Source organism: Eublepharis macularius, chromosome 10 (genome assembly GCF_028583425.1).
Source record: "Eublepharis macularius isolate TG4126 chromosome 10, MPM_Emac_v1.0, whole genome shotgun sequence".
In the NCBI taxonomy this organism is placed as follows: Eukaryota; Metazoa; Chordata; class Lepidosauria; order Squamata; family Eublepharidae; genus Eublepharis; species Eublepharis macularius.
The window spans coordinates 5432606-5450449 of record NC_072799.1 but is presented as its reverse complement, the minus strand read 5'-3'; the positions used below and the strand labels follow the sequence as shown (position 1 = coordinate 5450449).

The 17844-nt window shown below is 46.7% G+C and overlaps 1 protein-coding gene across 1 annotated transcript in view; it reads right to left on the bottom strand.

The window, feature by feature from the left end:
• SLC4A11 (solute carrier family 4 member 11) overlaps positions 1-17152 on the bottom strand; it is a 193345-nt gene extending 176193 nt beyond the window's left edge. The window contains exon 1 of the mRNA XM_054990374.1: positions 17128-17152. Coding sequence (XP_054846349.1) covers positions 17128-17152 — 25 coding nt within the window. The remainder of the gene's footprint in view (positions 1-17127) is intronic.
• Positions 17153-17844: the final 692 nt, after the last annotated feature.

The window sequence follows — 17844 nt, the reverse complement described above, 5'->3', positions numbered from 1 at the left end:
CAAGATCTAGCAAACCTATTGCTCACTTATTAGAATTCAACCGCAACGGCAGCACTGTGGATTGCTACCCCCTCCTGCCACGCTTGCAACTGTCAAATTGCAGGATACGGATTCCGAGACAGGAAAAAACGTTTGCACTGTTTGGCAGCTACACAGCCTGATGTCTGACCCGACAACAAGTGGATGTGCAATTCCTACATTTGCACTTGGAAATGCCACCACAAGGTGCCTTTTCAAGTTAACTGTTTGCGGATTTCGGCAGAGTATGGTAAGAGGTTTGCCATGCTCAGAAAAAGGATCCCACCTCTCTCAGGATAAATTGCGTCTCCGGGGGAATGGACTGTGTGACTCACTCATGTTAAGTGAGATTTAGGGTGCTGTTTACTGTAAAAGAGGATTTGTGCAAAAGCAATTTTTTATTGTGAGAGGCCTCGGGTTCTACTTTGCAGGAGAAAGATGGGGTAACAAACAGATAAATAAAATCGCTCACTATATTATCATACTCAGAAGCGTCCCACCATTGTGGGAAAACCCAGGCTAAAAAAACCCAAACTTGCAATATTCAAGAGATACCAATAGCCCTAGGAGGCAATGCTAATGTGAAGGTTTTTCCCAACTTCCGGGAATTCCTCCTCCCAACCTTAAAATCCAAGGAATGGTCTAGTCCAGCAGTCCCCGATCTTTCGTTATCTAACATCCAGCAAATCACTCAGTCAAAGAACCTAGACTCGCCATGACAGCAACAAGAAGCCCATTTTTTCCAAGAGGACATTTATATGTTTACACACATTCAGTTAGTATAGATCCAGAGGAGTTAGCTGTGTTAGTCTGTAATAGCAAAACAGTAAAGAGTCCAGTAGCACCTTTAAGACTAACCAACTTTATTGTGGCATAAGCTTCCAAGAACCACAGCTCTCTTCGTCAGATGCCTCGTCAGCTTTCGAGAACCACAGCTCTCTTTGTCAGATGCATCGTCAGCTTTCAAGAACCACAGCTCTCTTCGTCAGGTGCCTCGTCAGCTTTCGAGAACTACAGCTCTCTTTGTCACATGCATCATCAGCGGAACCACAACTCTCTTCGTCAGATGCATTGTCAGCATTTGATAACCACAGCTCTCTTCGTCCAATTCATTGTAAACTTTCGAGAACCACAGGTCTCTTCATCAAATGCATCATCAGCTTTCAAGAACCACAGCTCTCTTTGTCAGACGCATTGTCAGTTTTCAAGAACCACAGCTCTCTTCATCAGATGCATCGTCAGCTTTCGAGAACCACAGCTCTCTTCATCAGATGCATTGATGCATCTGACGAAGAGATCTGTGGTTCTCGAAAGCTGACGATGCATCTGACGAAGAGAGCTGTGTTTCTCGAAAGCTTATGCTACAATAAAGTTGATTAGTCTTAAAGTTGCTACTGGATTCAGTTATTATATTTATCATTTGCAATAAGTATCAGGACTTGATAAATTGCAGAAGCACTGCCGGTAATCCCTGGCAGGCAGGGTTGGCAGGAAGTGGTACATCAAAGACAATTGCTGGTAGGCCCCGAAACAGGAGATTAGGAGTAACGCCGAGTCCAAGGTTACTGCTAGCATGTCAAAAGGCTGTTGATGGATAATCCATCACAGGTAGAACTGGCAGGAGACAGCATATCACATGTGGAAGTAGACATGGGGACTGAGGAAAAGTGAATTCTTAATAACTGTTACAAAAACCCACCTAGACTACTTCTGCACCTGTACCATTGGTTAAGAAGCCCTGGTCTACAAGCGCAAGGCACAGCAGGTATGAGCCACTGAGAACTTGAATGGAAGTTCACAACAAGCCCTTTAACAACCGCTCAGAGCTTTCTAAGAAGAACAGCAGGATAGCAGCCCAATACATAAATATATTGGAGGGAAGAAAGAGAGGCACACGTGCAGAGGAAGGGGCGGGTAACTGCACCACATTTTCACCCGGCTTCTTCTTGTGTATTCCAGCACAAGCAGGGCCTTGAGAAATCACAAAATGCAAAACTTCAAAAGCCAGCAAGAGAGGGCGACTGAAAGACCTGCCTTTGCACAGCCCATTGCTGAAGAATGATTTTAAATTTTAAAAGAAACACTGTACCTCGATCTCTCAAGATCTATTTCTGCCAAAGGGGCGGAGATGCTGAAACCAAGCCATACAAGCCCATTTCCTTGGACTACGCTTCTGGAAGCGGCAAATGGAACTGAACAATACCTTTACAGTGTTAGCAAGGGATGCCCCGACAGGATTGCTAGTCCAGAAAGCACACCGAAAAAATCACAGAATCCCAGAGTCGGTAGAGGCCATAGAGACCATCTAGTCCAACCCCCTGCCCAGTGCAGGATCAGCCTAAAGCATCCCTGACAAATATTCATCCAGCCTCTTCTTGAAAACTGCCAGTGAAGGGGAGCTCACCACCTCCCTAGGCAGCTGATTCCACTTCTGAACTACTCTGACCATGAAAAAGTTCTTCCCAATATCCAGCTGGTACCTTTCTGCATGTAATTTAAACCCCGTTGCTTCGGGTCCTACCCTCTGCTGCCAACTGGAACAGCTCCTTGCCCTCCTCCAAATGACAGCATTTCAGACATTTAAAGAGAGCAATCGTGTCCCCCCTCCATCTCCTCTTCTCCAAACTAAACATCCCCAAGGCCCTCAGACTTTCCTCGTAGGGCTCAGTCTCCAGACCCCTGATCATCCTCATCGCTCTCCTCTGCACCCTCTCGATTTTGTCCACATCCTTTTTGAAGTGAGGCCTCCAGAACTGCACACAGTACTCCAGGTGCAGCCTGACCAAGGCAGTACAGAAAGGGGCTATGACCTCCTGCGATTTCGATGCAACGGCCCTTTTGATACAGCCCAAGACTGAGTTTGCCTTTTTTTGCCACCGCATCACACTGACTGCTCATATTTAATTTACAGTCCACTCTTACCCCAAGATCTCTTTCGCATACAGTCCTACCCAGAAGTGTATCCCCCATCCAGTATTTGTGCTTCATGTTTTTGTGGCCCAGATGTAATACTGTGCACTTATCTATGTTGAATTGCATCCTGTTCACAACCGCCCGCTTCTTCAGCGTATTCAGGTCTTGTTGAATTTTTACTCTATCTCCTTGGGTGTTTGCCGTTCCTCTCAATTTGGTGTCATCAGCAAATTTAATGCCTGTTTACCCCTTCATCCAGATCATTGATAAAAATATTGAAAAAGACCGGGCCCAAAACCGAGCCCTGCGGCACCCCACTGGACACCTCCCTCCAATGTGATGAAACGCCATTGACCACCACTCTTTGGGTGCGGTCCTCTAACTAAGCAGATAGCCATGTCGGCCTGCAGTGGAAGAGCAAGATTCGAGTCCCGTAACGTTTTAAAGACCGACTAGAAATTTATCCTGGAAATCGAGTTGCTCTTTAAGGCACCACCGGACCCAAATCTTGCTCCAAAAAACCAAGCACTCTCGTCCAGTTTGGTCCACTCTTTGCCATCTGAGTACATTCTGCACAACTCAGGGTTGACATTTCCCAGGCATCCCCCTTGAAATCCAGCTCTGAACGGCTCCAGCTGCTCGAAATGACTGCTCACATCCGTGCCCCTGGATTAACACAGATACTGGCTTTAGCAGTGTAAGACCCTGAAACTAGCAGAGAAAGCTATGAGGGCAAGAGCTTGGGGGCATCACGCCTGGGGAACTGGTTGTAAAGCCCTGGGCTTCCCCATCCTCTCCCGTAGTAGTAGGAATGTGACTGTGTTGCTCAAGAGCCGAGATAGCCATCTTAAGGCTTTTGTATAGCTAACAGCTGAAGATATTTCTTTAATGGGCACTACCGAACTACAAGATACTTGTTCGGTGGCTTTTGATGACTGGTGGCTACCAGCAAGCACAGGAGGGTTCTGGACAGTTGGAAAGGGACAGAAGTCAACTCAATTTTTTTCAGCAAGCTGGGCACTCCAAGCAAATGTTGGCTCTTGGAAGTGAGGTAATGCTGCTTTAGCACACGTGTACGTTGTTCAACATGCGAACGGCTGAAGAGCAAGATTTGGGTGCAGTAGCACCTTAAAGATGAACTAGACTTCTAGAAGCTTTCAAGAGTCAAAGCTCTGTTCATCAGGTACAAATGGAGCTTTGATTCTCGGAATTTATACCCTGGAAATCTAGTCGGTCTTTAAGGCACGCCTGGACCCAAATCTTGCTCTTCTACTACAGGCCAACACAGCTACCCATCTGAAACCAAGAGTGTTGTTGTAAGTGTTGTGTAGTTGTTAAGTGTATCTGACAAGGATCTGGCAGACCACATTTCGAATCTCCACTCTGCCATGGAATCTCGCTGGGTGACCTTGGGCCAGTCACATACCCTCAGCCTAACCTACCTCAAAGGGTTGTTGTGGGGATAAAAAAAGAAATGAGAATGATGTAATTTATTTTGGCTTCCCACTGGGCAGAAAAACAAGGTACAAACTAAGTAAATTAAACTAATTATTTGTAGAAGGATGCCATTGCCAGGTTCCGGGGTTTGCTCCCCATACATGAAAACTGATCCAGTCAAAAGGCTGCCCTGAAAGTTTGGAACCATTGGGGTGACAGATCAGAATTCAGGATATGCAACCAGCCCTAACCCTCCCTTCCCAAGGAGTTCTGTGGAATGCTGGCTTCAGCTCAAATGCCAACTACTTCTTGCTCCTGGCTGCATACCCTGGGGGGGGGGGCATAATCCTGCCCAGAGGCCGTTTCTCACCACCCAGACCTCTGGGAAACACCCCAGGGATACACCTGCAGATTACAATCTCCAACTACTTTATGTTTTTATTGCCTTATTTACATTATTTATAGTCCGCCTTCCTCAGTGAGACTCAAGGCGGATTACACAGTGTGGGTCAGGGCAGTCAGTTCCAAAGACATTTCAATACACATGTAATAGGGGAGGTGGTAGAAAGTGCCATCAAGTCACAGCTGACTTATGGCGACCCCTGGTGGGGTTATCGTGGCAAGAGGCTAACAGAGGTGGCTTGCCATTGCCTTCCTCTGCAGCCCTGGTCTTCGTTGGAGGTCTCCCATCCAATTACTAACCAAGGCTGACCCTGCTTAGCTTCTGAGATCTGACGAGATCAGGTTCACCTGGGCTATCCAGGGCAGGGCAGGTAATAGGGTATACACCTGCAAATTTGCAAAGATTTAACACCAGCAGCCAAATAGTTCTTGTCAAGAGGGTGGGGTGGGGAGGGGATCATTGTATCTTGTTCTTTGATTCCTGTCCTCTAGCTCAGAGGAACTCGGCCTCTGGCACGGAGCTGATCTCGGCCAGGGGTCCTCTCTCTTTGGACTTCTGGCCCCATTTCAGAGGCTTCTTCGAGCACAAAGGGAAGGCATCCAAGCCGCCTTCTCCCTTACACTGAAGTAAAAGGGAGGGAGATTTACTGGAGTGGGTCCCCACCAGGAAATAGGCATGCCACTGGAGAGCCCTATACATCTCTCTGGAGAAGCCCGACACCTTCCCCAGCGCAGTCCAACTGCAGAATTATTAACCATCACAGCCTGCTGTACGAAGCCTGGTTTTAAATGGACTTTTGGCTAGTGGTAGGATTCCTTCTTTCAATTTTGTTGTTATTAATTAGGTTATGTTTATATTCGGCAAAGTGCTCTTAAGCCGCCGCACGGTTCAGGGTTGCTAAATAGATTTCAGGGCTCCCGGCCAAGCAGGCATCTGTGATTCTGTTCCAGTCTTGCCCATATTTCAAACTTTATGGTGCCAAGACGATAACTGGATCTCCCGGCGATTGCCTTCTCGCATATACATGCAAACACATGGGAAAGGGCTGGACCGAAGGCCAGATGATTAAATACGTTCTGGAAACCAACCGGGCTACAAACACACGCCCTGTGCTGCAAGCCTCGGGACTGTCAATGGAGTAAGAGCCAAATCTTTACGCTGCTCCACGGGTTTCTTCCTTCAGCATCTGGAAGGAAGCACCGTTCACAAACCCACATTTGAACGCTATGTGCAGATGCCAAAACTGTGTCGGAAAAGGCAAAATCCTCTCTCGTCAGTGGCAGAAATGATCAAGCAGGTTTCTGCCCTCGAGAGAAGCCAACGTCATCACAGGCTCTTCCAAGAATACCTGGACTACAGGTGAGATTCTGCCTCAGTTTGCATTGCATATGGAAGGTCTCAGGTTCAACACCTGGCCTCTTAACCTATAGGACCTCAGGCAGGTGGTGCCAGGGGAAAATAACTCTCTCCGAGCTCAGTGGACGAAGAGTACAAGTACACTTGTTGTACATAGGGTTGCCAGCTCCTGGGGGGAAATTCCTGGAGATTTGGGGGTTGGGTGGAGCCTGGAGAAGGTGGAGATTGAGGAGGGGAGAGAATCTCAGCAGGGTATAATGCCAATGAGCCCACCCTCCAAAGCAGCCATTTTCTCCAGAGGAACTGATACCTGTGGTCTGGAGATCGGTTGCAATTTTGGGAGATCTCCAGCCACCACCTGGGGGTTTAAAGTTTATTTCAAGGGGTATCCAACCCTCCTGTGACTGTTATTAAACATTAAAGAATCAGTCAACAAAAAAATAAATATATGTTATTATCTATAATCTGTGATATATGAATTAAATCAAAGTGCAAGCATGCAATAAATAATAATTTGCCTTAAAAGGATATCCTCATCTAAATTCTATATCTCAAAATCACAATAATAAATATAAGTACACAATAAATACATTTATATGCAAAAGTCCTTGTGGCCGCAAAATCCAATGAATATCTGCTCTTTCTCCACCTGAGGGTTGGCAACTCCAATTGAACATGAAGTGTCTAAGGGCCAAGCTACACATGACGAATGACACTTGAACGGCAAGTGGATTGAGTGGAGGGCAAGTGAACAGGGAGAAATACACTTGCTGTTCAAGTGTCATTCGTCATGTGTAGCTTGGCCCTAAGATTCACAGGACATCCAGAGACCTACTTCTGAAACAGAAGTCACCAGTGCACACAAATCCATACGTAAACACGCACACTTTTCTGATCGGAAAGGATTCCGCTTCTTTAGAAAAATATAACAGGCCTTGACAAATTTTCTTCGGCTTTTACGAGCCACCTCAAAAATTTATGAACCAGACTTATTTTTCATCTGGCAGATTTTTACATTTTGAAGACTCTGCTTTCTCATTATCGCGACACCCAAAACCTCATCCTCTACTCTCCACAGTTGCTTGTGATTTTTTTATAAGCTATAATAAAAGTGTTCTTGTGGTTAAATTAATATGCAGTAACCCTGATGGTCACTGCAACAAAAAGCTAACCTCTATCTCTCATCTGAGCTCATCAGAGCCTGTCTGACGGGGAGGGCGGTCTAGAAATGAAATCAATCAATCAATCAATCAAATCTAAGTAAGCTTTGTACTACTGAGAATCACTAAGACACGCTTAGTGACTGCTGAAAATACCAGGCATAATGAAATCTCTAGGCACCATGGTGTCTGGGATTTGGCAAGTCCTCTTATACAATCATAAACATGCTCAAGAACGCTCACCACCACCAGAGCAGCAGTTTCAATGTTTGGTGGCCTATTGTGAGGGAACAAGTGGGGAATGAAAAAGTTTTCAGATACATCCAGCCAGGGCTTTTTTTGTGAGAAAAGAGGTGGTGGAACTCCGTGGGTTGCCAGCACAGGGGGCAACTCTTGGCAGGAGGTGGTGCCCCTGGTACCATGTGCGCACGTGCAGAGTGTGTGCATGCTTCCAGGACTGCACAGTGACATCACTTTGGTCAGCTGGAACAAGGAGGGAGTTTTTTAAAGTTTAAATCACCCTTGGCGAAAATGGTCACATGGCCGGTGGCCCCGCCCCGATCTCCAGACAGAGTGGAGTTTAGATTGCCCTCCGCGCCAATGGCGCGGAGGGCAATCTAAACTCCCCTCTGTCTGGAGATCAGGGGGCGGGGCCACCGGCCATGTGACCATTTTCAAGAGGTGCCGGAACTCCGTTCCACCACGTTCCCGCTGAAAAACAGCCCTGCATCCAACAGGCCAGAATTGCCCTTCTAAGCCACTAATTGTTTTATTCATTCATCTACAATATTTATACCACACCCTTCTACCGAAAGTACTCAGTGGCTTACAAAGATTAAAAGTAAAACAAAGCAGAAGAGGATTTGACATGCTCTAATTGTCATCATAAATGTTTATTTTGGGGACAGCCAAGAAGCTGCATCCATGGAAAAAAACAAGGAACGCTGATACGCTTGCACAGACGGGAGCTCGAGGTTTCATTGAGAAACAGAAACAAGGTTGACCAACTCATATCGCATCAAATAAGGTCCTGCTGACTAATGCGGGCTGCAGCAACACAGAAGACAGACATGACAGATCAGACTTCAACGTGGTTGTCATGAAGCATTTGCTTGTGTTCTCAACAATCTTAAAGGAGCATGCAAAAAATACACTAAAACAGGTCTTGACCAAAAAGAAAAAGAAAGGCTCCAAGTGCCAACCCAAAAATTTAGGAGCCAGGCTAATTGTTCAGCCTTCAGGGTTTCCTGTTTCAGTGATTCTAATCACTGCTACCGCAAAACCTAATACTAAAATTCTAGGCACCACAATCAAATTTCTCGGCACCATGGAGACCGGGTGCCTGGGATTTGTCAAGCCCTGCCCGGCAATGTTTCCTGATTTGTCATCAGATGTCACCGACTCCACCTCTTTTGCACCTCTGTTATCATCACCACCCAGCAATTTACCCAAGCGTATTATGCGAACCACTCACAAAAACCAGAAAAAGAACACATGATGCAGGAATACCACATCGCATGGTGTATGCATCGAACAGGTACTATAAATACCTGCCCTGATACACCAGAACGGGCTAACCCAGACTGCAAGCGGAGAGAGTTAAGGGAGCAAGGTTGTAGCCTAGACCTCTGCATGATGTGTGCTTTCTATTTATAGGGGATGATTGATTTAGATCAGGGGTCCCCAATGGGGTCACGCTGGCACCATGGTGATCGCTGACACTTTTCCTGGCACCTATTAAGGGTTTTTAGAAAGTGGTCAGGGCCAGATGGGGCTTTTACCCAGCAAGACTTCTGATTTGTAACTGGAGATCGGATTGGCTGTGCAGATTTTTAAAAAATTGCTTCAGCAGCTATTTTGTGGCTGGCTCCTCCTCCTGCGGCAACCGATTTGTGGCCATGCCCGCCACTCGGTGTCAAATTCCAAAGGGCCTGCAGGCTCAGCAAGATAGGGGACCCCTTAGAGGAACAGCAGAATCACTCTGCTACAGTCTGCAGTGGAACAGTCCTTTCTACCATCTGCCATGACCAAGCCTAACTTTACGACGCTAAACTTCCAAGGCTTAAAATGGCCGCCCCTCGGCTACTGCTAATTGCTTCATTCTACCTGAGAAGAAGCAAAGTAAACATCAACATAATACCCGGCCATATGAACACGTGATGCTGCCCAGAGAGGGAGTCAAACCGTTGGGTCTATTGAGGTCTGAACCGCCTACTCTGTACTAGAGATGGGCACGAACTGGAAAAAAACCCGAACCATGTGGTTCGTCAGATTTCACAAACCACAAACCTGCTCCTGGTTCACGAACCAGTTCGTTTGGTTTGTGAAAACGTCGCATCCAGGTCAGAAAATAATCACTTCGGGCCAGCAGAAGGTCACTTCCGGGTCAGCAGAAGGTCTGCAGGAAGTCCATCCCGTTGCCTAGGAAACTGATTGATTGGCACCAGGCTGTCTGCAGTGACGAACCAAAAAACAAAACCAACGAACCAACCTAAAAGCTCGTGGCGGTTCATCAGAAATGGGATCTGCTGAACCGTGGTTCGTGAACCACAAACCGGCCTGGTTCGTGTTTAATTTTGGTTTGTATTTCGGTTCATGCCCATCTCTGCTCTGTACCGCCTACTCTGTACTACCAAATTACCTACTTCCAGATTCTTCAAATTGGAAGTGGCATGGATTGAACCTGGGACCTCCCTGGGACCTCCCTGCATACAACGGAGATGCTCTGCCACCAAGCTGTGTCCCCGCAGCCACAGCTAGTGCTCTCAGCCCACTTGTATCCAAGAATCCTCCTTTATTCAAATCCAAAAATCATAGCCCAACCTTCCCCAATATCATACCAATTCCTAAGCTTCATTTCAAAAGAGAGGAGATCATCCATGCTCATATAGGAAGAGGCAACCTTTCAAGTTTGAGTGACCCAGACCGTAAAGGGCTTTATTTATTTATGTATTTATTTTATTTGATTTATACCCCGCCCTTCCCACAAGCGGGCTCAGGGCGGCTTCCAACAAAATATATTGCTAAAATACAATAAAACATTATTGCAAATAGCATAAAATCCATTATTAATACACAGTAATACAAACAGAATAAAAATCCAGGTGTCACCAAACAAATCAGGGTACTACAGAGTCACCATAAACCACGGGCACCGCCATGATGTAACTCCAGGGCGGCTGCAAAAGGAGGGTGTGGCGGTCAGAAGAGGGGACAAAAAGGTGGCCCCTAGTCAAAGGCCCAGAGTAACTGTAAAAGGTCTCGCAGGGCCCGTATCTCCATTGGGAGAGCGTTGCCCCAGGCCGGGGCCAGGGGGGAAAAGGCCCTGGTCCTAGCTGAAGCCACCCGAATGCCCCTCGGGTCGGGATCACCAAAAGCTGTTTATTCGCAGAGTGCAAGGCCTTGCGGGGGGCATAATGGGAGAGGCAGTCAGGAGCAGAATCACGGACCAGATCCATAAGCAAATTCAGTTCAGTAACTGCAACGCTACTGCCATATGGGTAGTTCGACTTATGCCCGTAGATGCATCCTGGAATAAGCGCAGCTTCCAAACCTTCTCCAGGACAGTCCCAAGAATAGCTTATTACATCAACCCAGTCACACTACGCCAAGGAAATGGGTCGTGAAACACGTCCCTGCACCAGTTTCAACCACAGAACCGAGTGGGGAGTGACGGAAATGAAACAACTGCACGCATGAATGTGAGTCAAGGCATGTGTGTGAAAACCTTCCGCCCTGGTCCTTACCTACCATAGTTCATCGTGCCCTTCCTCCAGGAAATTCACGACCACATACATGGTTCTCACCTCCTCAGTTTTATTCTCACAACTCCATGAGACAGGTTAACCCCCAAGCTATGGACTGACCCAGCAAGCTGCACAGGTGAATAGAAATTCAGTCCTCCAATTCAGCCCTAATGCAAATTTCTCAAAACTACTCCATGCACTGAGAGCCAAGCTACAAGTGACAAGTGGCAAGTGGCAAGTGTAACTTGTCACTTGTAGCTTCGCTTTGAGTCTCCAAAGGGGCCACTGTTTTCTCACAACCCCTCAAGGCTGTGCCTGAGAGTCGATTGCTCCCATTTCACAGAGTGGGAAAAGGTCAAATTATCTAACGTGTTCCTGTATGCGCAACCAGCGAACAATGTTTGAGCCGCACCTTTGCGATGCGAAGAGAGATTAGGTGCCTCTAATTAGAGGGTGGACAACTTCAGTTGGAATGATGTGTTATTTAAGACAACAAAGCCAGGTTGTGTGTTTTTTTCCCTACGCAATTAAGGAAATGACCCTCCACTGAAAAGTATTTCGTGTATCGGAAGGACTCTTGGCTTCAATTTCTGGGGTTTGCAGACTGTCACAATTAGCACATGGCCCGCTAGAGAATGTATGGGGTTTACTTCATCCCCAAAGATTCCTGGCACGTTTGAGCCCTAGCACTTTTAAATTTTGTCAGAATTGCAACATAGAAGTCAGACAAGTACAGGTCCTGTTTATAGCCACAGAACATTTGAAGTGGAATTTTTCATCTCTTCCCTCGCCCCCTGGCCCTCAGCATACGGACTGCTGTTATCTGTTGGCGGATCACCCTGGCATGTCGCTTTGCAAGTGACAAGAACGAGACATCTCACAGTATGCAAAAATATGCATGGATTTTTTTATCTCTCGCCCTGTACAAAAACACAAAGTCGTAATGATGTCAGATAAAGCTTTCGTTGGCATGAGACTGGCCTGCCCTCGTTACTCACCGCTTAATTATGCAAACCATTCCCCAACCTCGTGTCAATTAAAACTTGCACACAGACCGCATCTCGGGTGTGCAGTGGTTTATTTTCAGTCTAACCTAAATCGATTATATTTGGGGTTTTATCATCATCTCTGGGCCTTGCAACCGTACATGGCTTCGGAATGAAATGGATTTGCTTCAAGATGCTGTTAAGGGCTCACTTATCTGATCTAGCTGCCCTAGAAGCCAAGAGTCCCGGTTTTAAAGATCGCCAGCTCCCAATGTTTAACAACAGACACTGCTGTGAAAAAGTCACCAAATAAACGAGTACTTATTTATTCATTTTAAAAACTTACGCCCTACCAGTTGACTGCTGGCATGGCCTAGGGCAGTTTCCACATTAAATCCACAGCTTAAAAACCATTCAGAAAATAATGAATAATAAAAACAGCCAACACAACATATCGTTTCTATAAATCAGCACAGGAAATCCACACTACAGAACGTGGGATTAGACTAAGTATTCTGATTTCTGACGCTTTAGGGTCACAATTAGCACTACAGTAAAGCAATAAATAGCACCTTTAAGAGTAATCAACTTTATTGTAGCATAAGCTTTCGAGAACCACAGCTCTCTTCATCAGATGCATCTGACGAAGAGAGCTGTGGTTCTCAAAAGCTTATGCTACAATAAAGTTGGTTAGTCTTAAAGGTGCCACTGGACTCTTTATTATTTTGCAACTACAGACTCACACGGCTAACTCCTCTGGAACTAGCACTATGAATTTGGAGGCAAATGGGCAGCCAGCAGGTGAGAAGGGACCATGTTAATGCTTGCCCACCAGTGGACTTGTGGCTACACGTTGCACTGACTGCCACTTCCAAGGCAGTCACCTCAATTAGAGCACAGTCTAATCTAGATGCAAGCACAGCACAAATAAATGCGACAGACCAGAGCTCTTAGAAAAGGCCATCACTGGCTCACCAACATAAGCCAGCAGAAGACGCAGAAGGGATCTGAGATCCCACTTATTTATTTCATTTACAATCCACCTTTCTCACTAAGACTCAAGAATGTGCTCCCGGCACCGCATGATGACGTCACTTCCCCTGCCGGCCACCTCCTGTCCTGTGGGGCAGGCGAATGGTGCGGGCGGCCTCCCAGCCCCCCACACTGCCATTCACCTGCCCCATAGGACAGGGGGCGCACAGCAAACAGGCCGTCCCCTGTCCTGCGGGGCAGGTGAATGGTGCGAGCGGCCTCCCAGCCCCCCCCCATGCTGTCGCCCGCGTGCTCCTGGCGGCTGGCAGCTGTGCCCGGTGCCCCCTCTTTAGCGGCACCAGGGGCAGACTACCCCCCTGCCCCCCCCCCGTCGATCCGGCCCTGCTCAAGGCAGATTTCACAGCGTGAGATAATCAGTATCAAGGACATTTCCATACGGTATCAAGGACATTTCCCTAAACAATGCTGCAGAGTAAAGAAACACAAGTTTACAAAGACAGACCCATCAGCAAGAATCCAGTAGAGTTGAAGAAATGCTGAAACAGAACGTAAGCAATTCTAGGGCTGACACAGGAGCACATATTTAAAGCAAGAGAGAGTACATACGGCAACACAGTGGTGAAGCCTATGGGTGAAGCCTATGGTCCCTTACTATTAGCGGAGCAACTGAGACCCCTCCCTACAATACAAAAGCCTTTTTGAATCATTTGGTTTTGCTTCGTTTGCAGGCCTAGATTTAACTGCACACCTGGTATTTCACGGAGAGGGCAAACTACTCCAAAATAAGCTGCCCCCTTCATCTCTGCTTGGCAACCTTAGCAACAGCATCTCCGTCTTCTCGGGGCACAGCTGTGATCTTTAGAGGGGTGGTGGAAGAGGTACACAAGCACAGACTTCTTCCCAAAATAAAGGTAGGCAGAGTGTATAACAACTTTCCTTCCATTTACGCGACGGATGGTAGCCACGGCTGTCCTAAGACCTTTCTAAGCCCCAGGTTAGTTCTGAACTACAGTGTACAGAGAAATCTGACTTTTAGGTTCAAAGGAGGATAAACTCTGTATCGCTCTCATTCACTACAAAAAAGGGAGGAAGTTTCTGGGTCGGTGTTTTGTGTTTTGCATAACTGGGGGAGGACGTAAGAAGAGAAGTCAGCACAGCAGAACTGAAAGCAAAATAGTCCGGATGACAGCTAGGTGCATTTGAATGAATATGTGATTAGGCAATCCCTTTTCTGTCCCAGAATATCTGAGCAAGGAAAACGCACTGCGAGAAAGCACCCTTGATTTTCAAGAGAGGAGACCCACCTGCGTGAAATTAAACATTTGCAGTTCTCTAGAGACACACAAAAACAGCCCGGCTCGCTCGGGTCAGAAATGTATTCCCTGAAGTGATGACAAAGGTTACAATTTATTTTGTACAAAAGTTCTAGGCAGCTCGTCTAGACTAGAATATTCTTGAAGAAAGGGAAGTCGTGGGATAACGTAACTCTCCAACGGCACAGGTGAAGGAAGCCAGAATCCGTGCCAAGACCACGGCGATACAGCCCGGAAAATCCACAACCACCACGCCAGAATCTCCTTATGCATAGGAGATTATTAGCGCAAAATCTCACCTTGCTCCCCTACAAGTTCGGAGTCAGCTGCCAATCCACAGCCATCTTCCCACTTAGAACATAACCCAAGCATAAGATATCATTTGTTCAGTCGTAAAGTCTTAAAAGAGAGTTTTGCGGTTTGGAGAAATTACTTTATGGGTTTTAAAGAGCGATATACTCCATTCTAGTTCTGAGACGGTAACAATTTCTCAACTCTGCTACGAAGCAAAGCGCCTGAAGGCAAACTGGCATTCTACAGCCATCTTATTTTCATGCCAGAGGGTTTCTAGCCTCCACTTACAAGCAAAACTTTGAAAACAGCGTCAAAAAGCCCAGGAATAAAGACGTAGAAAACTGGTAAGATCTCCTTCTCGTTGTAGCTTTTATTATGGAGTAAGTGAAGGTTGCCGTTTTGTAAGGCCCAGCCACAGGACAGCGAACATCGCCAGCCACAAATACCAGGGCACTTGGTCATGCCATCTAAGAAACAAGATGTTTCCTAATTGCTCCCTCTTAACCAAGGCAGAAGAACACACACCTCAGATATATGACTCTAGTCTCAGATATGATGCACCAAAGGCAACACAATTGGCAGTCAAAACCCAGGTGTCATTTGTTTTTTCACAGTTAATTTTTTTATTTTAATACAGAGATTAAAATCCCATTAAAGGGAGGGGGGAAGAAAATATATGAGAAGAAAAAAGAATAGAAACTGGAAATAGTAAGTAAAGAAAAGAGAAAATAATACATATACACTAGACCATTTTTAATTTTCTCTATGGCAAGTATAACATCATTATAAGTCTAGTAGCACTCTTAAGACTAATCAACTTTATAGAGGCATAAGCTTCTGAGAACCACAGCTCTCTGTGCATCTGACGAAGAGAGCTGTGGTTCTCGAACGCTTATGCCTCAATAAAGTTGGTTAAGGCTTAAAGGTGCTACTGGACTTTTTACTATTTTGCAACTACAGACTAACACGGCTAACTCCTCTGGGTCATTATAAACAAAATTCTTGTAGTCTTATTGATACATAAACTTAACCTTCTCTATGTATCCCCCTTTTATTTAATTTCCCCAAATTGTCTTCTTAAAAGTCAAATCCACAAACCATTAGCTCATTTTTCACCATCTCCCACTGGGAGTCAATAAAGGGTTTCCAGTTCATTATAGACGTAGACAATGTTCAGTCTCTAATCAACGCTGTAAGTTCAGCCATCTCGGCTAACTCCATCATTTGCAGGTGTCACTTGAATTTCCTGGGATTTTCCACCTGTGACCTTTTCCTGCAGCCTAAGGAAGACGAGTACTTCTGCAAGGAACCGTGTTAGGAACATGAAAACGTAAGCAAGGAATGAGAACACTGCTGTTATCCAAGGAAGGTACCAGACCCTAACCCAGGCCATCTTCACACGGCTTACCGGCCTCTGGAACGTTGCGCAAAACTCCCAGCAGACAGCATCTTCCCGCGCGATTTCACGCAAACTCCCGGATAACAGCGCCTTCCTGGCGCGATTTCGTGCAAGAAGATGCTGTCTGCCGGGAGTTTTGCGCAACGTTCTAGAGGCCGGTAAGCCGTATGTAAACGGCCCCTGTGTGAGTCCCCATTCCTGTGGGAGGACGGAGTTTATGACCTTGTGCGGTCACGCCGGCCTCCTCGTTTAGACTTCACAACAGCTTCCAGTTGAGGTCCATATCTCAAACTTGGGCTGTGGTCTTTACTTCCAGAGATCTCCCTTCTGAGTCCAAGCCCGGGAATTGCCGCTTATAAGGATCTTGGCTAGAATGGCTGGGAGAGATCCTTGGCCTGAGACTATGAAGAATCGAAAGGGCTGAGCTGCACGGTTGGCCTCAGGAGAAGACGGCTGTGCGTGCACGAGTAGACGGTGCCCTCTCTTTGCTTATGGTGGTGGAGAGTGCCCTTAAGTCATAGCTGACATACGGTGACCCCCTGGTGGTGTTTTCGTGGCAAAAGACTAACAGAGGTGGCTTGCCATTGCCTGCCTCTGCAACCCTGGTCTCTGTTGGAGGTCTCCCATCCAATTACTTACCAAGGCCGATCCTGCTTAGCTCCTGAGATCTGACAAAATCAGGCTTGCCTGGGCTATCCGGAGCAAGGTCTCCTGGCCTTTGGGGTCAGTCTATTTAGAGGCATTCTGTGATCTGGGGAGCTCTTGCTATGACACAGAGGATGCTCAGTTGTAGTTCTTGCATTGCGCTCCATTTGCAACTTGCTCCACAGCCGCTCCATGGATTCAGCCTTATGTTGAATCCGACCCTCGATCCCTCAAAGTCAGTATTGCCTGCTCAGACTGGCAGCCGCTCTCCAGGGTCTCAGGCGGAGGTCCTTCACATTACCTGCTGCCTGGTCCCTTTAACTAGAGACACTGGGGATTGATCCTGTGGCCTTCGGCATGCCAACCAGATGCTCCACCATGGAGCCAAAACGACCCCATTGCAACCACCAGGCAGCGGTAAAGTAGCAAAGACCTGCCTTGCCTGTTCCATCCAATCACCTTACCTCGTCCTCTGTTGTCCCCCATCATCTCCCCTTATCACCACTCACAGCTCATCTCCATATTTCCACCCATCTCCATCTAGCCCGATGGCGCGGAGGGCAATCTCAACTCCCCTCTGTCTGGAGATCAGGGGGCAGGGCCACCGCCCATGTGACTATTTTCTAAGAGGGCAACCCACGGAGTTCCACCACCTCTTTTCCCAGAGTTTGTGGAGTTGTCTTTCCCCAACACTGTTGAACCTTAGCCAGTTCTTGTGTGAGGTCCACAAGACACAAAACAGTTTGACAGCGCTCAGGTTCTCCAGAACTCTTTGTTACACTGTTTTTTTTAAAAAAATAAACACTTCCCTGTGTTAAAAATTCCCTTCAAGGTGAACTCTAGCATTGCAGGTGAGAACCTCCCTCCGTGCTAAGTTTTCTACTAGCAAGGAGTTTTGTTTATGAAGCTACCTTCGACAGAGACACACCCCACTCCACCAACTCATTCCGCTTCATACATTGATCCGAACTCATACGCAGAACCCCTATATTACCACACCCTCGATACAATCAACAATGTCAATCTGTGTTGTGTGTTAAAAAAAACCCACAAAAACTGGTGCTATCTCAGACCTTATAAATGATGAAATGATTCCCATTTCTGAAGAGCTTCGGCTACCTTTCCCTCACCTCTTGGTCACCCAAGACAGGCCCGGATGGCTTTAGAAGCCATCCCAAAAC